The sequence below is a fragment of the Elephas maximus genome, chromosome 25 (assembly GCF_024166365.1).
Source record: "Elephas maximus indicus isolate mEleMax1 chromosome 25, mEleMax1 primary haplotype, whole genome shotgun sequence".
NCBI classification, from domain to species: domain Eukaryota; kingdom Metazoa; phylum Chordata; class Mammalia; order Proboscidea; family Elephantidae; genus Elephas; species Elephas maximus.
In genome coordinates, this window is record NC_064843.1 from 15,153,583 (window position 1) to 15,177,529 (window position 23,947).

At 41.4% G+C, this 23,947-nt stretch overlaps 1 protein-coding gene across 1 annotated transcript in view; it reads right to left on the reverse strand.

The window, feature by feature from the left end:
• DOK5 (docking protein 5) overlaps window positions 1-18,822 on the reverse strand; it is a 206,916-nt gene extending 188,094 nt beyond the window's left edge. The window contains exon 1 of the mRNA XM_049869053.1: window positions 18,424-18,822. Within this exon, the coding sequence (XP_049725010.1) occupies window positions 18,424-18,489 (66 nt within the window). The 5' untranslated portion in view covers window positions 18,490-18,822. The remainder of the gene's footprint in view (window positions 1-18,423) is intronic.
• Between the last annotated feature and the right edge of the window lie 5,125 nt (window positions 18,823-23,947).

The window sequence follows — 23,947 nt, forward strand, 5'->3', positions numbered from 1 at the left end:
ATAACACAGCCAAGGTCACGCCCTCCTACAGCTTACATCCTAGTAGAAGACCTAAGCAACAACAACAAAAATTAAGAAAAAAGAAAAACCTGGCAAAAAATAATACTTTAAACATGGCAGTCAGGACAGGAACATTAAACCTGAGATCAGAATACCAAGAGGAAGCCAGCCATTACAGGAAAGATCAGCCCTCAATGGAGAAGATGGATTCAAAGGGGTATGTCCTCCCAAGGGGCAAACTCCAAGTAAGCATCCCTTTCAAACCTGACTTCTCACCACACTTTACATTTGACTTAAATGATTTTGGAGGTCAGACTACTTTCCATGATAACATCTAGATTTGAGGCTACTGTTTTTGGAATACAACCCAGGCTCAAAAAGTATTTCTTTTGCAAATTAGCCCAACATCTGCATATTGGTAGATTGTTGTTGTTGTTGTTAGGTTCAATCCAGTCAGTTCCAATTCATAGTGACCCTAAGCACAACAGAATAAAACACTGCCTGGTCCTGCACCATCCTTACAATTGTTGCTATGCTTGAACCCATTGTTGCAGCCACTGTGTCAATCCATCTCGTTGAGGGTCTTCTTTTTCACTGATCCTCTCTACTTTACCAAGCATGATGTCCTTCTCCAGGGACTGATCCTTCCTGACAACATGGCCAAAGTATGTGAAACGTAGTCTCGCCATTCTTGCTTCTAAGGAGCATTTTGGTTGTACTTCTTCCAAGACAGATTTGTTCATTTATATTGGTAGGTGCAAACCAACAAATAGGTCAAATGAAGAGTCAGTCTTGCCAGCGGATTCAGAGGCATGATTTCCTAAAGGATTGTTTTGTGCGTGTGTGTTTTAAATTTATTGAGGTGAAATTCACATAACAAATTAAGCATTTTGAAAGTGAATTCAATGGCATTTAGTATATTTTCTAAGTTCTGCAACCACCACCTCCACCTAGGTCCAAGACATTTCTCACACTCCAATATAAAACCAGTACCCATTAAGCAGTTTCTCCTCGTTTCTTTCTCCCTCAGCCCCGGTAACCACCAATCTGCTTTCTATTTCTATGGATTTACGTATTCTGGGTATTTCACATAAATAGAATCATACAATATGTGAACTTTGGCTTCTGCAATTTCTTAAAGATGTTTAAAATAAATTCCTATTAATTAGTACGTGGTGTTAAAATACATTTAAGACTGTAATTGCACTCCCAAGCAGTAAAACATTTATTAAGGAAAATCTTTGAACTCAATGCTAGTATTTTAATTTTATTTGAGCTACTCCACTTATAAGACATACTAGTTTATCTTTCTATTACCCATTAAAGTATTCATTGTCTATATGGATGAAGGGAAGTCAAGATAGAGTCTTGGGCAAACTTGTGATGTTTTTTCTTTCGTGCGTGCATGTGTAGTGACATACACACATATAGTGATATCAGAGAGAAGGTCTTTAACACGATGAAGTTACACGGTATTAGGTAAATTGGGGTTTTTTTTTTTTTTCCTTAGGGTCCAGTTTTTAGGGTATTTGTTAAACCTATGCCAGCTATATGTAGAGAAATTTTAGAAACAAAACAATATGCCAGCTATATGTAGAAAAATTTTAGAAAGTCTGCTTTAAAAAATAAGTATAATGATCCTGAGCTTCCCAAACTTCAGTCTGGCTTTCTGCTGTATCCACATTCCACCGCACACCACCTCCACAGTTTTTGTCACTTCTCTCTAACACCTGCACTATGAGATAGTTGTTTATCTAAATCACTTCACTTCCTAAGCTAAATAAACTTATTTGAAGGGGAAGCTATACATCCTGATCTGAAGTGGAAAAGCAGTATCACTTGAAGGTAAATGTAAATTTAATACTGTGAAGAGCCTCCAAAATCTAGGTGCTTGGCATAAGGAGAGAAACCCTGGTGGTGTAGTGGTTAAGAGCTACGGCTGCTAACCAAAAGGTTGGCAGTTCAAATCCACCAGGTGCTCCTTGGAAACCCTCTGGGGCAGTTCTAGTCTGTCCTATAGGGCCGCTATGAGTTGGAATCGACTTGACAGCAACAGGTTTGGTTTTGGTTTTTGGCATACGCAGAGGCTTCTGCCCAGTATGTAGGCCAGAACCCATTTTTGATGTTTACTGCTCAGTCTGAGCTCTCAAAAGTCAGCTAGCCAGAATACTTAGGGAAGATTGTGGGGTCCCTCCCCTCCTTTCCTCTCACAGCGTGCTCCGATGCTTACTCAGGCTGGCCCCCGTAATATCCATACAGTAACAAGATGTTAACTGACTCAGACTTTATGATTAGCAAAACAATGTTTAAGGGGTCTCGTAATTGTCTCGTGTCTATTAAAGCAACATTTTGTAAATGTCAGACAGTCAGAATTTTTTCCTTATAACACCCTGTACTTAAATTCTGTGAAAAATTCATCTCGCCAGAGTACTATTCTGAATCCTCACAAAGTCTTGCCCAATCTGGATCACTCTATTATTCAATAAAACTCATTGCTTTAATTTAACAGACTCCAGTTCGTTCTTTGACATTTCTTGGTGTCAGAAGTGGGAGTTGAAGGTGCAAGTCTTCAGCGACTCTGGAAAGCCAAGGACCCAGAACTTTCGATACCAGCATGGACCCCTTGAGCTCATCTGTCTCAACAGACCACTAGAAGTCACAGACAGGTAAATAACCTCTCAAATTTTGAGTTTTGCCTCTTGCATAAGAAGTGTTTTAAGACTTATTGAAGCATCTGGTTTTGTTTTGTCCTTGTCTATGTTGTTTTGTCTTGTTCATTTTCATTCTGGTATTGCAAAAATTTGTGCCAAAGTTTGCCTCCACTAGTGAAAGTAGTGTGAAGTTCTGGGCAATTTACTGTCCTAGAAGTTTTCAAGTTTGTAGAATCTCTGGCTCCATAAGCCATAAAGAAAACCAAGGGCATGGGACAACTGGTAAAAAGCTGACAGGGCAGTCACTTGCTGCAGACACAGTTAAAGTCTCCCATGACAGGCTAAGCTGGGTCATGAGACAGGTGAGAGCATTAGCCTGCCTGCCAGCTGCAAGCAAAAGGTCACACAACAAAAAGGAACACATTGGTTTAAGCAATACACTGTTTAAACCCTGCAGCATCCCCCATCAGGATTTGGTTGAGTCTGAGAGTCCTAAACTTTGAACAAACTAGAATTGTCTTTGAAAATGGGAAATGCCATTTCTAGGAGCAATGCAGAGCTCCCTACTGGGACTCCTGCCAGATATATGGACAAGCACTACGGCTCTGCTACCTGCTTTTATCTACCCATTTGGTATACTCTCACTAAGGACAGTCTAGGAAATGTGTGGCCACTTTGGGACTCTTCTGAATTATCCAAATTGAGTTTTTTGCTCAGTAAATTAGAAGAGAAGGGCTCCCAAATCAAGCAGAAATAATGGGACACTTATTTTAATTGGCATTTTGAAGCCTCTAGAAGACATGATGAGAGTAAAATTGCCTCGAAGACATGATGAGAGTAAAATTGCCTCCCTGAAAGATAATGTCTAAAAATTAACTGAAGAAAATAAGGAATTTAAACGTCAGTTTTCTGTTCCAACTACTCAAGTTGTCCTGGGACCATCTGCTCCTTTGTCAGCCATCTCTCCTTTGCATCTTCCTCTGCCTTCTTATGCCTCTGATCATTCTAAAGATTCCTCTGATAACTCGTCTGAACTTCCCTTCTTCCCTAAAGAACCTAATGGGAACATAAAGCCTATTCCTGAAATATCTTTTAAAATCCATCCTAGGGCAGATGGGCAGATGTTGAGGATCCTCCCCAAATTACTTTTGCTCCTTGGACACACTCAGAATTACACAAAATTGCTAAAGGTTTCCCAAAACTGCAGAAGGATCCATATAAATTTGCCAAAGAGTTTAGAATCCTTGTTGAGGTTTACCAGACTGGACTTCCTGATTTGTATAAACTAGTCTACATGATAACTGGGCCAGGGGAGGCCCAATTGTGGTTAGAACAGACTGAATGAAGAAATCCTAAAGATGGTTTATCTCCAGACCTAACTAAAACAGCCACCAAACTATTAGAAGATTCTTGGGCTATCAGTAAAATATTGCTAGAGGCCATTCCAAAGGCTTTTCCCCCAGTTGATTGGATAAAAATTCACTTTTGCATGAAAAACAAAGACTAGAGTGTGTATGATTATCAGACCAGATTATTTCAAAGATTTGCTGAACATTTCAGAATTGATCCATCATTCCCTGGGGCTGCAGGAGTTTCAATGCAGTATTCATATCTGGCCTCAAACCTGAACTTTCAGCCCTAGTAAAAAGGCATAGACTAGATTGAAAAGCAGTCCCCACTGCCGAGCTGGTTAATGTGGCTCACGAATTCTCTCAGACATTAGAGAATAAGCAAACCTCCAAGGCAAATAAGTTAATTGCCTTGCAATTACAACAATTAAAATCTCTTAACCAGCAAAATAAATCCAAGCCCTTTGGAGGCACTAAGCCCAGAACTTGCCATTATTGCAAGAAACCCAGACATTGGAAAAAGGCTTGCTATAAATTAAAGAAAAACAAAAGAAACAGCTTAAGCCAGAGACCCTTTAATCAGATATGGAATGAAGTGGCTCCATGGACACCACAGTAGCTTTTTCTGTAGTGATATTTAACTCACAAGGAGAAACTACCATGTACATTACTGGAGGGCCTTGCATATTTTTAATTAATACTGGGGCCACCTTCTCTGTAATTAACCCACATGTTTACAAATGCCCCTGCCCCAGAATACAAAAACTTCAAAAGTTATGGGGGTTACAAATCAAGAACAGACTCTAATTCATTCAAAACCTGTTCCAATACCCCTTGACCCTGCTGAAGTTTACATCCCTTTCTGCTTATCCTGACACTTCTGTTAATTTGTTGGGCTGAGGTCTTTTATCTAAATGGGCCTGTCATCTACAATTTTCAGAAAAAGGAGAAATATTATTGAGCTTGCCAGATACCCCAAAAGCCCTTAATGAGGGATCTGAATCAGAACTAATTCAAAGGAAAGAAGCTGCTTGCTGTTTGTAAGCATTGGTCATGCACCCAGACAAGTTAACCACCTCTAACCCAATTTCTCCTGACCTTGTTTTTTCATTAATTCCTGAAATAATTTCTTAAGAGCCACCACATCTACCAATGTGGGATGAGTTTTATCAATAAAAACCAATTGAAATTCAGGTAGACACCTCTAAGCCCTTGCCAAGACTCTCTCCAAAAACAAAAAAACCAAACCTGATGCTGTTGAGTCAATTCTGACTCATAGGGACCCTATAAGACAGAGTAGAACTGCCCCCGTAGGGTTTCCAAGGAGTGCCTGGCAGATTCTAACTGCTCACACTTTGGTTAGCAACTATAGCAATTAACCACTGCACCATCAGGGTTTCCAAGACTCCCTCAATACCCCCTTAAATGAAAAACTAAAAAAAGATTAAAAAAAAAAAAAAAAAAGCCCCTATTATTCAAGACTTCCTTTCTAAAGGATTAATTGTTCCCGGCACCAGCCCTCATAATACCCCTGTATTCCCTCTTTTAGAAACCAAGTAACCAAGGCTGAAAGTTTGTACAGGATTTAAGGGCTGGCCCTGGTGGTGCAGTGGTCAAGCGGTCAGCAGTTTGAACTCACTAGCCAGCTGATGGGAGAAAGATGTGGCAGTTTGCTTCTGCAAAGATTTACAGCCTTGGAACCCCTATGGGGCAGTTCTACTCTATCCTACAGGGTCACTATGAGTCGGAATCAACTAGACAGCAGTGGGTCTGGTTTGGCTTTTTTAACCACATATTTATACCTAGATTTCCAGTAGCCCAAATCCTCACTTATTCCTTCCTACTGTTCCTCTGGATGCTACACATCTTACTGAAGTTAATCTTTGTTGTGCTTTCCTTAGTATTCCTGTCCACCCTAAGGGCCAATATTTGTTTGCTTTCATTTGGGACAACCAACAATTTACCTGGACTATAATGTCCCAATATTTCACTGACGCTCCCACTTACTTTTCTCAAATACTTCAAGCCAATTTTCAGCCTCTGTTATTTAAAAATTGCAACATTAAGTCTGTGTGTCAACTTGGCTGGGCCATGAGTCTCAGTGGTTTGGCAGTTGTTATGCAGTTTGGCAGCTACGTAATGAGGTAATCATCTCCATAATGAGATCTGTATAACGTAGTCACATCCATGATGAGATCTGCTATGAGTAGCCAATCAGTCAAAAGGGAGTTTCCTTGGAGGTGGGGACTGCATCCAGTATATGTACACTTTCTTGTAAGCTTGTGGGCTTTTGCTTGTTCTGGATTCTGCATCTGACCTCCGGTTCTTGGGAGTTGAGCTAGCAGCTTATCTGCCAGTATTGGGATTTGTCAGCCTTCCCAGCCTGTGAGCCAGCAGCCTGGCATCTTGCCTGCCAATCTTGAGATTCGTCAGCCTCCTCAGCCTGTGAGCCAGTGGCCTGCCATCTTATCTGTCGATCTTGGGATTCGGTGGCTTCCACAGCCTGTGAGCTAGAGGCCCGTTGTCTGACTTGCCAACCTTGGGTTCATCAACCCCTGCAGTTACTTGAGTCAGGAGAAGCCTCCAGCCTGACCCAAAGACTTGTGACTTTACAGCCTCTACAACCGTGTGAATCATTTCCTTGATATAAATCTCTGTCTCTCTCGCTCGTTCGCTCGCTCGCTTTCTCTCTCTATATATACATATACATACATATACACACTTCACTGGTTTTGCTTCTCTAGAGAACCCGGCCTAAGACAAAAATGAATCCAAATTACTACAGTATGTTGGTGATTTATTGGTATGTTTCATCTCCCACCAAACTTACACTGAAGATCGTGGAATCTCATTAAAATATTTAGCTGCCAGAGGGCATAAAGCTTCTAGAGAAAAATTACAATTACCCCAGCCTTCTTTTTTTTTTCTGTTAAGTATTTAGGTCATCTGATCTCCGCAGAAGGCATTTCTGCAAGAGTCTACTTTTGCTTTTCCTATCCCCAAAACTAAGTCACAATTAAGTGGATTTCTGGGGCTTGGTGGCTATTGTAGAACTTGGATTTCTAATTTTTCCTTGTTAACCCATCCCTTATATAAATATTTGAAAGCCTCAGAACCAGATTCTTTCCAAACAGCACCAGAGAATCAAGAAGCTGAAACTAAAGAAAGATCTAGCAAACACATCTTCACTAGGCTTTCCTAACTGTTGTTGCTGTCATTGTTAGGTGCCATCAAGTTGGTTCCGACTCATAGTAACTCTATGCACAACAGAACAAAACACTGCCCAGTCCTGTGCCATCCTCACAATTGTTGCTATGATTGACCCATTGTTGCAACCACTGTGTCAATCCATCTCACTGAGGATCTTCCTCTTTTTTGCTGACCCTCTGCTTTACTAAGCGTGATGTCCTTCTCCAGGGATTGATCCCTCCTGATAACACATCCAAAGTATAGACATAGTCTCACCATCCTTGCTTCTAAGGAGCATTCTGGTTTACTTCTTCCAAGACAGATTTGTTCATTCTTTTGGCAGTCTGTGGTATATTCAATATTCTTTGCCAACATCACAATTCGAAGGTGCCAATTCTTCTTCAGTCTTCCTTATTCATTGTCCAGCTTTCATATGCATATGAAGAGACTGAAAACACCATAGTTTGAGTCAGGCGCACCTTAGTCCTCAAAGTGACATCCTTGCTTTTCAACAGTTTAAAGAGATCTTTTGCAGTTGATTTGCCCAATGCAATGCATCTTTTGATTTCTTGACTGCTACTTCCATGGGTGTTGATTGTGGATCCAAGTAAAATGAACCTTAACGTCCTCTGCATTTATCATGACTTTGCTTATTGGCTTAGTTGTGAGGATTTTTGTTTTCCTTATTTTGAGATGTAATCCATACTGAAGGCTGTGGTCTTTGATCTTCATCAGTGTTTCAAGTCCTATTCACTTTCAGCAAGCAAGGTTGTGTCATCTGCGTATCGCAGGTTGTTAATGAGTCTTCCTCCAATCCTGATGCCCTGTTGTCCAGCTTCTCAGATTAATGCGAGCTAATCTGAGAAGCTTCCTAACTATCACCTAGATTTTTCCTTGTTTGTACATGAAGCCTCTCAAAATGCTTTAGGCATTTTAACCAAGAAGCATGGAGAACATCAGAGGTCAATAGGCTATTAAGGTCTGCAGTTTGACCCTGTAGCTAAAGGGTACCCTCCCTGCCTCAGGGCTGTTTCTGCCACAGCTAAACTAGTTGAACACTACTGATGTAGTGCTGGGAAATTTTCTAAATGTTTATAAAATTCCCTATGAATTATCTGCTATACCTAACTCTGCTTTCACCCAACATCTTTTCTCCAGTCAACTCACTTCCTATGAAATGCTCCTCCTGGCTGCACCTAATATTATACTACATTCAGTGACTTGTTTAAATCTTGCCACTCTTCTTCCAGAAATTGACAATAAGGATTACCCAACACATGACTACTTAAATTTAACTGAACAGCTTTTATTTCCCAAAAAGACTTAAGAGAAATTCTTTTTGGTAATCTTGATTTAGTTCTTTTTATCGATGGCTCCTATTTGAAACCTGATCCTACTAGCTCTCACTATTAGGCTGAATATGCCATCACAACCTCTACTGACGTCCTTGAAAGTCAAAGACTTCCCGAAGCTACTTTGACCCAACAAGCTGAATTAATTGCTCTTACGAGAGCCTGCAAACTTGCTAAAGGAAGGTTCTTGAATGTTTACACGGATTTTAATTATGCCTGTGTAGTGACTCATGATTTTGGTATGTTATGGAATCAGAGAGAATTTCTAACCTCTTCTGGAACTGCTATAAAAAATGGAGGTTTAGTAGCAGACCTTTTATATGCTTTATTACTGCCCTCTAAAATTGCTGTAATAAAAACACAGATTCATCAACCTAAAGGAGTCCTTCAGACTGCAGAGATAAGAGGGAACAATTGCTGATAAAGCAGTCAAACAAGCCACCCCTTGAGTTATCTTAGTCCTAATAAAAATAGTGAAAGGAGATTACCCTGATTTGTTCATAAATCATAATACCCTTAGAGAACTAACTTTAGAAAAATTAATAAAAATCAAACAGTTAGTTAAAACTGAGAAAACCGAAAAATGGAAAAAAGCAGATTGTTATCAGGATGCCAAAACCAAATTATGGTTAGGGCTTGATCAGAAGTTTGTCTTACCTAAATCCTTTCAAGTCCCCATGTTGAAAGCTCTCCATGAGAAATCCCATTTATGATGAGATAAAATGATTGAAATTTTGAAGAAATAGTGATGGGGACAATTTTTTGAGGCCCCCAAGCATGTCACTCTCAATGTTCTATTTGTTCCTGCTATAATCCAGGCAAAACATTTAAACCTTCACCTGAGAAATACTCATTACCTTCAGGACCTATGCTTGAATGGTAATTAAATTTTATCCAGTTCCCACCTTCAAATGATTATAAATATGTATTAGTGACTATTTGTAGATTTTCATATTGGGTATAGGCCTTTCCTAGCACCATCCCACTGGGGCCTTTGTAGCTAAGAAATTTCTTGAAAATACAGTCCCCACTTGGGGCACATCAACAATTCTTTTCACCCTTTTGTCATAGCATTTACCACCCTACATATTGGGGGCTACTGTCTATCTGTAATAACTCTTTGACTGAATAATAGCTTGAAAAAATCAACCAAACCATTCCTTTTCCACAAAATGACAGTGGAAATAATATGATTGGTGCCACTGATAGATTGAACCACAGAAATTTACAACACATGAAATTATTACTGGAAGGCCTATGGGATAAAAATACTCCACTAAACAAACACCCAAATTTGAATAACAAACCTATGCTTGGGCATTACCATGTCTAGACAGTTTAAAAATGACATGTCAATGTACACTTGGCTTTTTCGGGGTTCTCCTGAGTCTCCACTCTTATAATAAAAGTGCACACTGGACCAACTATCTGAAATCTTTTCCTGACACAAAAGAAATTATGAAAACCCTGTAATGGGCAGATCCAGGGATGGATGGGCATTTCTCCAGGGCCTTTTTCCACTTGTAGGTGCCCCAAACTTGAGAAATCTATTTGCAATTTGTCTCCTACTGTGCTCCAAATAACAAATGAACTAGCGAATAGCAAAAAAGCACAAGAACTTTTAGACTCTCTTGTTAAAGTTGTGTTGGATGATAGAATTCTCCTTGATTTTCTTCTAACACAACAAAGAGGAGTTTGTGCAATTGCTAATATCAGTTGTTGTACTTGAATAAACCCATCAGGAGAAGTACAACAAAACCTTAAACAAGTCTACCAGAAATCTATGTGGCTTCAACTACCGTCTATGCCCAGCTCTGCTTTTCTTGATATTTTCAGTTGGCTACTTACTGAAATTGGTTCTTGGCTATCCTCAGTTTTACAAACTGGATTAATTCTCTTAATCATTATAGTAATTATTATGGGATTGAGCAAATGTTTTATGAAATGTTTTTCAATTACTTGTACTCACAATGCAACATTACTTGCTGTGCAAAAGATCATGTATTTTGAAAAAACAGTAATTTTGGAGCTAATAGTTTGGCTCTTCACCTTTGCTGATGTCTCTATCTGCCAAGTATTCCTATTATCTTGGCTCTGCTCTTATATATCCTTTCTTAAAAGATCATAGAAGCAGAGGTCCAAGCTATGGCATGACAAACATGGAAGAGATGATGCCTGGCTACCTTTCATGGGGAGCATTCGGGGTCTTAAAAGCCTATTTTAAATAGGCAGCCAGCTAATAAACATAAGGAAAATAAGTCCATGCAGAAGACCCTCTAATAATTAAAAAAAAAAAAAATTCATTGCCATCAAGTCAATTCCAAATCATAGTGACCCTATAGGACAGAGTAGAACTTCCTCATAGGGTTTCCAAGGAGCACCTGGTGTACTCAAACTGCCAATCTTTTGGTTAGCAGCCACAGCTCTCAACTACTATGTCACCAGGGTTTTCCCTGTAATACTAGTGATCAGCAAATTCTATAGAAATTCTTGATCAAAAGGAGGAGTTGTGAAGGACCCTCAAAAATCTAGGTGCTTGGCATAGGGAGAGGTTTCTGACCAAGATGTAGGATGGAATCAATTTTTGATGTTTACTGATCAAAAGTCAGCTAGCAAGAATACTTCAGGAAGCCTGTGGTTTCCCCTCTCCCTTTTTCTCACAGCATGCTCCCATGCTTTCTCAGGCTGGCTCCCAAAATATCCACAAATTAACAAGATGTTACTGACTTAAACTTTATGATTAGCAAAACAATGTTTAAGGGATCTCATAATTGTCTTGTGTCTGTTAAAGCATGATTTTGTAAGCATCAACTAATCAGAATTTTATCCTTGTAAGTCCCTGAATTTTCTGTGCTTAAACTCTGTGAAAAATTCTTTATGCCACAGTACTTTTGTGAATCCTCATGAAGTGTTGCCCCATCCAGGTTGCTCTATTCCTTCAATGAGACTGTTTGCTTTAATTTTAACAGAGACTCCAATTCACTCTTTGACAATATAATACAATTAATTAATACAATAAAATATGGTATTACTACCTGAAGACACTATACCTGAGTATGGTTCAGTCTCTATTAAATATAGAAATTAGAGAGTAAGTGCTGGAGTGGTGTTGAAGGTCTGTTGTTGTTGTTGTTAGATGCTGTCAAATTGGTTCTGACTCAAAGCCACCCTATGTACAACAGAATGAAACACTGCCTGGTCCTGCGCCATTCTCAAAATCATTGCTATGTTTGAGCCCGTTGTTGCAGCCAGTGTGTCAATCCATCACCTTGAGGGTCTTCCTCTTTTTCAATGAAGGCCTACTAGCCTTCAACTTTTCAAGGGAAGTTGAATAATTAATGCTTTTCTTCATTTTAAAATTCAATGTTGTTTATTGCCCTAAAGTTATCACTCGAATGGAATATTCTCACATTTGGGAAACGTTGCTAGAGTTATTAAACAAAAACACTGTGGTCAGTCATTTAATCAAAGATCTGCTATTTTGGATATGTTCAACTCTCTATTTTCTAAGATATTGTTTCATTAGTGGCTTCTAAGTAAACCCAGCATTATAAAATTTTATTGTTAAGTTTAAGAAGAGAACGATGAAAAATGCCAACCTTTTGGTTAGCAGTTGCAGCTCTTAACCACTATGGCACCTGGGTTTCCAAATTTGATCCCAGTAGGGTGGAAATAAAGTTTGGAAATTCTAAGCTAAGAAAAGATTATGATGCCTCCCTCCTGCAACTCCCTGTTCTTGTGAAATTCAAAATAAAAGTGTGAGTTTAGAAATGCCACAAAATCTATGCGTATATTGAAATTAAAATAGTTTCTTTCTAGAACTCAGATGGCTGAATTTGGGATAAGTATTTGAGGGTGGGAGACTGTCTTACTTTACCAGCATTTTAAACCTGTGTTTACTCCCTGGGTCCCAGTGGACATAAATGGTGGCTGTGTGCATTACATCCTTCAGCGGAGTCCTTAACCAGGGCCCAGGGACGGGATGCAGGTGGTTTTTCTGAGGTGATGTCTCATAGCTTTTATCAGATTCTTACAGAGATCTGCCTCTCCTTGTCCCAGGCAAGCAAATGTAAGCAAAGGATGACGAATATTATGACTTTGTGCGTAGACATAAACCAAATTACTGATACGATTCTTTTCACCACATCTGGCATGCATTTTTATCACTCCCACTTTCATTCCTTCCCAAGCATTTAGAGCCACTACCTCACTTTATTAAAAATATATATATATATATTTTATTTCATTTAAGGTAAGAGTTTACTCAGAAAATTAGGTTCCCATTTAACAATTTCTACACAAATTATTCAGTGAAATAGGCTACGTTTTTTTCAATGTGTCTTACTTATTCTGCTTTGGTAGTACCTTTTCCAGTACTCTAGTTTCCCTGCTCCCTTACCTTCTTATCTTTGCTTTAGAGCAAATTTTAACCATTTGGTCTCCTATACTTGAATTTTTTTAAAAAGCTTATTACTCATGGATGGTATTCTTTATTTTATGATCTATTCTGTTATATAGCTAACAGTTGCCCTCTAGGAATAATTTTGGTTTAAGATTTGAGGACAGTCTCAAGATGATACTCTCAACTGGTCCAGTAAGTCTTGACTTTCTAAGAATTTAAGTTTTCTTCCACATTTTTTCCCCATTCTGTAAGTATCCATCTATGATGACCCTGATCAGAATGGTTGGTAGTGGTAGCTGGGCACCATCTAGTTCTTCTAGTTTCAGGGTAGATGAGGCCATGGCTTATCTCGTTTTTTTTTTTTTTTTTAATTAAACATTTTATTTTGAGTTAATTTTAGATTCGCATTCAGTTATCAAAAAAAAAAAAAAAAGAACACAGAGATATTTTATGCTGTTTACCCAGTTCCTTCCAATGAGAACATTTTGCAAAACCATAGTACAATATCACAACCAAGATATTGACATTGATACAGTCAAGATATAAAGCGTTTCCATCACCACAAAGATCCTTTACATTGCCCTTTTGTAGCCACACGGACTTATCTCTTGCCTCCATATTCTCATTAACCTCTAGCAACTACTATCTAAAATGGAGCTGGAGCAATTAAACATTCATAAGCAGAAAAAACGAACCTTGACCTAAAACGTACACCTTATACAAAAATTAACGCAAAATAGATAAAGGACTTAATTTTAAAATTCGAAGCTATAAAACATTTAGGAAAAAAATAGAAAAAAGTTCTTTAGGCTCTTGCGCTGGGGAAAAAGTTAAGTTTGACACCAAAATCATGATCCATAAAAGGAAAAAAATTGGTAAATGAGAGATATCTCTCTTTTTATATACACATTTTGCTGGTTTTGCTTCTCTGAAGAACCCACCCTAAGTCACACACCTTTCCTGATTTTAAATCATGCAGTATCCCCTTGTTCTGTTTGAACAACTGCCTCTTGGTCTACGTACAGGTTCTGCATGAGCACAGCAAGGTGGTTCACACTGAGCTTAACACTAGTGGGCACTCTATAAATATTAGACAGATGATAAAATAAGTGAAAGCAAATCTATCTCAATTGCCAACCATTGTTATTGTTAAGTGCCCTGGAGTGATTCCAACTCACAGCAACCCCAAGTGACAGAATAGAACTGCCCCATAGGGTTTTCTAGGCTGTAATCTTTACTCCTATGGAGCGACTGGGTGGATTTGAACCACCAAACTCTAGGTTAGCAGGTGAGCACTTAACCATTGCACCACCAGGGCTCTTCAAATTACAAACCAAATTCTTTAAATATCAAAGACGATGATCCCCCACAAAAATTACAAATGTGGCTGAAAAACTATTTCTAGTCATATAATGAGTATGATTAAAAAAAAAAAAATGCATTGTCAGATGTGGGGAAAAGAATCATATTAGTAATTTGGTTTATGCCCACGCATAGTCCCGATATTGATCATTCTTTGCTTATATCAATTTTTGGGACCATGAGTAAAGACTGACTTTCTGCATGACTAATTACATCATCCACACAATCAGATGAAGATGACTCAAATACCAGTTTGAATGCCCTTCTCATTTGGAAATCAAATCGGTGAAGTTGATTTAAATGGGGCCAAAATCTGAGTGGTTTTGATTTATGCTTGGGGATTCAGTGTATCTGGCCATAAACTCTGCTACTGGCAAAGTTAACTCCGAAGTCTCTTTCTCTTGAGCATGAAAAGCACTATTTCAAATATTGTTGGTTCCATATGTGTCTGAGTGTTTACACACATGTATGTGTTGTTATTGTTATTAGGTGCCATCGAATTGTTTTGTACTCATAGTGACAATAGAACTGCCCCATAGTGTTTTCTTGGCTGCAATCTTCACTGGAGCAGATTGCCAGGTCTTTCCCTTTCATTTAGCAGCCAAGGGCTTAAACATACCACTAAAACAAACAAACACACAAAAAACCCATTGCTGTTGAGTCGATTCCAAGTCATAGTGATCCTACAGGACAGAGTAGAACTGCCCCATAGAGTGCCCAAGGAGTACCTGGTAGATTCAAACTGCCAACCTTTTGGTTAGCAGACATAGCTCTTAACCACTAGGCCACCAAGGTTTCCTCTGGATACTCTTAAATAGATAAGCCTCTAACTGAAAGGTTGGTGGTTTGAACCCACCCAGCAGCTCTGCATGGGAAAGACCTGGCAATCTGCTTCCGTAAAGATTACATCCAAGAAAACCCTGTGGAGCAGTTCTACTCTGTGACACGGGATCACGGTGAGTTGGAATTCACTCCACAGCACCTACTAAAAACATACCCTTCTACCAATCCTATGCCATCTTTGACTATAATAAAGAAAATAAGATATTCAGAATCAATGCTGTTCACTTTCATTGCACTTTCACAACTTTTATCTTATTTACCCAGATTTATCTTATTTGATGCCCCTTAAAAAGTATTATTCATAGGAGCTCAGGAGGCACGGTGGTTAAGCACGCGACTGCTAACCAAAACGTCAACAGTTTGAACCCACCAGCCACTCTACAGGAGAAAGATGTGGCAATCTGCTTCCGTAAAGATTGAAAACGCTCAAAAAACCTAACCCATCACCATCAAGTTGATTACAACTCATAGTGATAGGGTCGCTATGAGTCCACGAAGATTACTGCCTTGGAAACCCTATGGGGCAGTTCCACTCTGTCCTACAAGGTTGCTATGAGTCAGAATGGACTGGATGGCAATGGGTTTTGGTATTGGTTTAAGTAGTATTCTTTGAACTTAGGCTGAGAATGGTCAAGGGTCATAAGGCTAACGAGTCATACAAGCAGAATTTGTTCCCGTCTCCTAATTTTCCAAATCCGAGGAGGTATTCCTTGGCACAACAGCTGCTTGCCATGAAATTATAACCCTCCCCAACATGGTTCTAATCCACAGACGTTTGTCTTGCTTCCACTAATAAAACCACTAAGTCACATAGTCACATTAGCTCCTGAAGAGGCTTACCAATCACTAGGTCATACGTTCATGAGTAGTTCAACGTGCATTTCCTAAGTGTCCCTGTGGCAGACACTATGCCCACTGTCTCTGAGCCTCACATGCGTTCTCAGAATATACATGTTGCATGCTGTCCTGGGCTATATGCAGCCTAGATTAAGACCACTAACACTCCTTACTTTGGACAGAGGGTCCTTCTGCCACTTCCCTGAAGCGTCCTTCAGCATTACTTGCAGGCTCCATTGAAACCAGTTTGCCCTGTGTTCTGACGCCAACATAATCAGCCTTCTCTATAAGTTTTACCATTAAGAACATTGAAAAATATTAAGTGGTGATAAAACCAATGTTAACAAATAAGACCAGATTTATTTGATCATGTTTTTGACCTTTTCTCTCCACGAGTAATAACCAGCATTCAGCAGGTATTCTGAAATCTATTTGAGCGTTAGCGCAGACAAAATGAATAAATCCTGAGAAAGTACACTGTTTGCTGGCAACCAAAATACTGTAAAATACAAAACGCATGCAAACTGAAGTATACTTCTTTTCCTTCTGTTTCAGATATCTGCCCATAAACACTGGCACAAACATAGGACTAGTTTGTGTCAGTGGTAAGAATATAGACAAAATGTATCTCCATTACCATAAACTAGAAAGTCAGGGTAACAGTCTTTCAAATAAATTGCCATGTGTCACAATTTGGCATAAACTCCCGTCCTTATGAATAATTCACATTTTCTGCATTAATAATGCATTCCCCTTCCTATTGGAATGCTCCTAACACAGAGTGGATGTCTGGATGTCTCTTACCAATTCCCTCAATTGAGAGGATGGAGTAAATCTATTTTTTTTTTTTTTACACTCCTTTTAAAATCCTAACACTTGGCCAACCCATCTGATTATCAAAAATATGAAGTTCCTTTTCTTTTTGTCTCTTTGCCCCAGAGTCACTCAGGTGAGTACCCCACCCGTATTAGCTCCTGCAGATCAGGGTATTTGCATAGCAGCAAAGAAAACCACGGAAACTTACACAGGGCTGGTAGGGATTGGTTAGTCCTGTCCCACTTGGCCCTAATTGTATATTTATATATTCACGATAACATGGGCATAATTGCTAAAACGTGCTAACCAGCAAGGGGCAAAGAAAGAGACCAAAACAAGGCAGGCAAGAGTTTTATAATAATTGCAGACGTTTCTCACCACCTACCCCACCAGGGTTTCCTCCCTAGCTCAGTTTACGGCTGTGAAATTTCCCTTCCCTTTTCAGTAAAGTTAACGGGCACACAAAAGAAGTCCAAAGACCAAATGAGAGAAGGACATATATTTGTAGAGAAATATATTTAATCTATCACTCTGCACTCAGCAGTCATTCCACATTATAACCCACGTTAGTATTTCCAACATCACTTAAGTAAACTTTCCTTTCCCCACCCCCAACACATACTTTCAACTAAAAACAGTAGCAACAACACTTGATACAGGCAAAGAGAAATGAGGTGCTGGAGTTTGAAACTAAAAAAAGAAAAAGCAACAAAAATCTTCCACCTCCCCCAAAGAATTTCTTCATCATCAACTCAAGACCAGAGTGGAGGATAAGGAGTTCTCTCCCGAAGCCCTCCAATGAAGAAAAATGGGCGGAAAGAGGGAGTTTTAAGAAAGGCGTCATCCCAGTGCCAGTGATCTGTCCTTCCTCGACTCTTCCCCCAGATTCATTCATTCACTCTTAGCAGTGCGTATTTACAGAGCGCTTGCTCGGTGCAGGCACGACGCTCCACCCTAAATCATCTTCCAGGGGTCTCTAGAGTGTGTTCCAGCACCGGAAAGCCACCATCCAAGCTGAAGACAAGGGAAAAGTCATACTCAGGTACGCACAATGGAAGTTGGCCCGGGCCCGGGCCCGAGCCCAGCCCCGCCTTTCCCAACACCTGGAACCCGAGATGGGCCACTATCCAGAACCGGATGTCAGGAGGAGACCTTTCTCCTGGCAGAAACCTGCCGCTGGGGTCAGAAGATCATTGACCTTGGTCCCACTGGATGCATTCGCCCTCTTTCTCTGGCTCCATCCTCTGGAAAAGTTAAGTTGGCAGCGAGTCGGGAGAGAGAGGGGCATGGGGGCTGGGGCAGGTTCAGCACCACCGCCCGGGGTTCTTGGCTCTAAATCCCTTGGCTACCAGGAAATATTTGTTTCAAGTCGGATGGGCTCCAGTGGCTACTGAAGCCGAGCGCCCGGCCACCATCAGAGAGCCAAGTCATCGGCGAGATAAAGATAGATCCATTACACGCCTAGTCGCTGGCCCTACAGAGGCAACCCCGGGGGAGGTGGCTTTCAAAGCCACAGCGCAATCCACCAGTGCAGTCAGGGTCGCTGCCACCCTCCAGCGATGCCGGCGACAGAGAAAGACAATCGAACCAGCGAGTGAAAGAAAGAAAGGATCGATACTTACCCCTAGGCGTCTGCTCCGGATCCTCACGTACCCTTGTTTCACTATGTCATTAAAATTGGAAGCCATCCCGGACAGCCAGTGACCTCCCCTTACCCAGGCGCACACACCCTATTTCCAAAGTGGCTTTGGGGAGGGGTGAGGGGCAGGACCAAGAAGAAGAAGGAGTGGGGGTAGAAAGTTGCCGGGGTGCTGCTGCTCCAGCTGAGGCTGTGCCTGGGTTTAGAAGGCGCGCATCACTTTCTCTGTCCCCCCAAAGCCTGAAAGTGGGCGGCCGGCTAGGAGCCACTTTCGGGGAGCGCGGCTCGGGGAGGCAAGGCTGGGGCGCCGGCGTCAGCTGACTCGCCAGCCAGCCTGCCAGGAGGAGGAGCAGTGGCTGCTGAGGGATCCAGTCCTGCCTCTTCCTAGGGCCAAGAAGGAGGAGGAGGAGGGAGGAGGAAGGAGGAAGGGGCGCGGCGAAGAGGAGGAGCCGCGCGGGTCCCTGCGCCCAGCTTGGCCACCCGGGAGCACACACCCTAGGCTGCGCGCACACTCCGGGCCTGCTCTCCCGCCCACCTGTCCCCACCGCTTCCCCTTCCGATCCCGAGCGTGCCCCTGCCTGCCCCCGCACCCCGGTGACAGCCTGTGAAGACAGCGTCCTTCTCTTCTCGCTCCAGTGGCTTATTTTAGGAGAGGAAATTTCACTTTTTTTCCAGCCACTGCCTACCCCTCTTCTCTCTTCAGTTCCCATCTCTTACCGGGGAAGGGCTGGTTTTTACCTCAGTTGTGCGTGTGTCTCGGGAGGTGGTGGTGTCATGGTTTGCCTTGACCATGGCATAAGAGGGGAGGGATGTTGTCGTGACCTAAGCTAAGAGTTTTTCGGGTTCCCTTGGCCTCACAGGACTCAGCCCTTTGTAATATCATTTGCCACCGTTTCCTCGCTTGAGCTTGTCTGCTGGAATATAAGTTTTCCAAAGGCCAAGAGTTGGCCTTAAGAATATGTGTATCCCCCAAACTTGCCCAGAATAGGTGCTCACTGAATCCTTAGTAGTTATTAGAGTGGCCACCTAGGTGCCAGGCATTGTTCTGTGCCCTTTGCCTGTATTATCATTTAAACTCCCCCCCCCCTCCTTTTTTTTTTCATTGAAGGCAGGGAAACCCTGGTGGCAGAGTGGTTGAGAGCTACCGCTGTCCTCTAGAGTTGCTATGAGTCAGAATCTACTGGAGTGCGGTGGGTTTGGTTTCTGGTTATTGGAGTCCTGGTGCCCTGGTGGCACAGTGGTTAAGAGCTCAGGTGAGCTATGGCTGCTAACCAAAATGTTGACAGTTCAAATCCACCAGCTGCTCCTTGGAAACCCTGTGGGGCAGTTCTGCTCTGTCCTGTAGAGTCACTGTGAGTTGGAATCTACTCAACAGCAATGGGTTTATTGGAGCCCTGGAGCCCTGCTTGCACAGAGGTTAAGCATTTGACTGCAAACCAAAAGGCTAGCAGTTCGAATCCACTAGCTACTCCTTGGAAACCCTGTGGGGCAGTTCTACTCTGTCCTAAGGGTTACCATGAGTCATAATTGACTCTACCGGAGTGGGTATATAAATTGGAATTAGACTCTATGACAAGGAGTTTGGTTTTGGTTTCATACTTTGAAGGTCCCTGGGTGGAACAAATGGTTTGCACTCATCTACCAATCTAAAGGTTGACAGATGGAACCCACCCAGCAGTACTGTGGAAGAAAGTCCTGGCAACTTGCTTCCCTTAAGATTGCAGCCAAGAAAACCATATGGAGCCATTCTGCTCTTTAACACATGAGGTAGCCGTGAGTCAGAATTCATGCAATGGGTTTTGTTTTGTTTTGGTACCTTATGCTATAGGTATGCCATACGTAGGAGTCCCTGGGTGGTACAAATAGTTAACACACTTGACTGCTAACGAAAATGCTGGCGGTTGGAGGTTCGAGTCCAGCCAGAGGCACCTGAGAAGAAAGGCCTGGCAATCTACTTCTGAAAAATCAGCCATTGAAAACCCTATGAAGCACAGTTCTACTTTGACCCACATGAATGGCCATGAGGGTAGCTGGTTGGGTGTTTTCTTGTGTTTGTGTATGCGTGTTTAATGTAAATGCCAGGCCTGTATTTAAGCCTACATGTGGTGCACAGTGGTCCAGAGCTACAGATGCTAACCAAAAGGTTGTCAGTTGAAATCCACGAGCCGCTCCTTGGAAACCCAATGGGGCAGCTCTCTCTACTCTGTCCTGTAGGGTCACTATGAATCAGAATCAACTCGACAGCAACGGGTTTGGTTTTTGGATTGGCTTAGTGTGGCAAAAAAAGCAAACTCTCATAAACATATGCAAGTGTTGTTGCTGGTTGCCATCAAGTTGATTCGGACTCATGGCTATCCCGTGTGTGCAGAGTAAAACTGCTCCATAGGGTATTCAAGGCTGTGACCTTTTGGAAACAAATTGCCAGGCCTGTCTTCCAAGGTGCGTCTGGGTAGGTTCAAACTGCCAGTCTTCCTACTTGTACTCCAGTACTTAACCATTTTTGACACCCAGGGACCTATACCATATGCAATACTGTCTATAAAGTAAGGTTGAAAGGGGCCAGGTAGTACACTTGCCCACCTGTTGACTACACAACCTTCCTGAAACCTGAGTGAATTGATAAGGAGCACTAACATTTATTGAGCTTGAAGTTATTGGACACTGTGCTAATCCTATTAAGGAAATAATGAGGTAGGTTACTACTAACCCCATTTTACAGATAAGGAAACCAGAGCTTGGAAGATGTCACAGACTTGTCCCAGGTACCAAGTGGGTCATTATCAGAGCTAGGATTGAAGCCAGGTGTGTCTGACCCCAAGCTCTGCTGGTAAACACTGTCCTATACACCTTCTGGGAGTCCCTAGGTGGTGCAAATATTTAACACACTCAGCTGCTAACCAAAAGGTTGGAGGTTCAAGTCCACCCAAGGCACCTTGAAAGAAAGGTCTTGTGATCCGCTTCTGAAAATTCAGCCATTGAAAACTCTGTAGAGGACAGCTCTACTCTGACGCACAAGGAGTCACCATGAATAGGAATTGACTCAACGACAGTTTTTTGTTTTGTATATATGTGTGTGTGTGTCTGCATATATATACAGATAGATAGCACAATGGTTAAGAAAGAGCTTGGCTGCTAGCCAAAAGGTCAGCAGTTTGAATATATATATTTGTTGTTGTTACTAGGTGCCGTAGAGTCGATTCCGACTCACAGCGACCCTATGCACAACAGAACGAAACACTGCCCGGTCCTGAGCCATCCTTACAATCATTGTTATGCTCGAGCTCATTGTTGCAGCCACTGTGTCAATCCACCTCGTTGAGGGTCTTCCTCTTTTCCATTGATTCTATACTGTGCCAAGCATAATGTCCCCTGACAACATGTCCAAAGTATGTAAGACGCAATCTTACCATCCTTGCCTCTAAGGAGCACTCTGGCTGTACTTCTTCTAAGGCAGATTTGTTCGTTCTTTTGGCAGTCCATGGTATATTCAATATTCTTCGCCAACACCACAATTCAAAGGCGTCAATTCTTCTTCAGTCTTCCTTGTTCATTGTCCAGCTTTCACATGCATATGATGTGATTGAAAATACCACGGCTTGGATCAGGCGCACCTTAGTCTTCAAGGTGACGTCTTTACTCTTCAACACTTTAAAGAGGTCCTTTGCACAGATTTACCCAATGCAATGCATCTTTTGATTTCTTGACTTCTGCTTCCACAGCTGTTGATTGTGGACCCAAGTAAAATGAAATCCTTGACAACATATATATATACACCCCTTCGGAAGAGGAGGTGTCTTGGGGAGGAGGTACTAGCTGGTTTCCAAGGAAGATCTTTCTAATCATTTTCACTATCTACAAAGGCAAACACTATCTCAGGAATGAGATGATTCTTGTTCACTGGAGGGGACCAAACAAAGGCAGGGTAACCTTTGGTCACAGCTATCAAGGAAATGATTCATTTATCTAGAGGATTGTTTGACCTGATGACATCCAAAGGCCTCTCAAGTCTGAGATTATATGAATCTTCCTTTTCTCACTGGGAACACTAGTTTTTAGTCACCTTGGCTTGATGGGTTTCAACTAAGGAAGAGGGTTGCCCAAGAATGTGTCATAGAAGATTTGAGACTAACTTGGAGCAATCAAAAAGCAAATATGTGGCAGGAAGGGCTCTTTGGCTATACAGTAACCCATCAGCTCAGTCTTCATGTTGCCATTCATTGGAAAATAACGTTTGAAGTTTAAATCTCTCACCAAAAGAGGGAGAAATGATAAAATCATTTGAAGAGTTCTTTTGAGAGACTTACAACTTAAAAAAAAAAAAAATACTGACCATGTTTGCCATGAAATAGAGGTGTTCATAGAAGGCATTTATCCAACACCTTTATAGACCCAGTTCCCAATATCGTAGAAACAAAGAATAAAGAAATTAAGGCATGAGGAGCTTGAAGTGAATGTGCCCAAGATAACAGAAATAATTACCGACAAAAACTGAGGCAGAGAAATTTATCCTTTGATAGTCGATGTTGAGTATAATCAACATCCATAAAAATTTAAACTAGAATTGAGGAAACTAGATTCATATTAGGAAGTGAACTAGGTGTGAGGCAACAAATGTTTTGGGGGGATTTTTTTAATTCCAAGATTGAATTCAGTGTGCAGTTTTGTTTGCCTTTTGGTGAAACCAAATTAATGTGCATTCAAAATGTACAAACTGTGCTACACCATAAGCAGGATAGCCATCTAGCATCTTGAAATTGTGTGGTACACTTCCCTGGAGGAGGTGGGAAGGGGTAATTCACAGAGACACATAATGTACTTGGTGCTTACGGAATTGCACAGTGCACTACTGGCACAACTGTACAGAGCCAAACAGCCATTCAGTCATACACAGTTCATTTTCACTGGAGGGAAATCCAACACAAAAATCATCATCCTGATTCTGATCTTTAACTCAATTTTCTGTTTAGAACTTCTAGTTTGCTGTATACATTTCTGTTTGCTTTCTCAGCATTAAGACTTACTTTTTTCAATAATGATTGCAATTTTCACTTTGAGTTTACTTCTCCTCTGCTACCAGTATAGATGTGTAACTCTATACCTTGCCTTCCTTCAGCATCACCATGGGTCCAGGCATGGGCACATGGCCTAATCTGACCCATTAAGAGTTAATTTCGTAACTATTGCTGAATACTGGGACAAAGATTCCTGCTCTGTTCTGTTTAAATTGAGCCTGAGGAATAAAGCCCAGGAGCTACTGGCAGGCATCTTGAGACCCTAAGGGGGAGCATTTCTGAGAGTGGGGAGGGGTGGGGGGGGTGGTCACACAGGAGAAGCAGAGCCAAGAGATAAAGAGAAGAAAGACAAATCCTTAGGACACTGTCTGAACCACCTCATCCAGCGCCCTAGGAACTATGTAACGATTAGACCCCTAGATGCAGTGACGTAAGCTGGATAGAAAATCCTCCAAGAGATGGACTGGCAAAATAGCTGCAACAGTAGTTCAAACA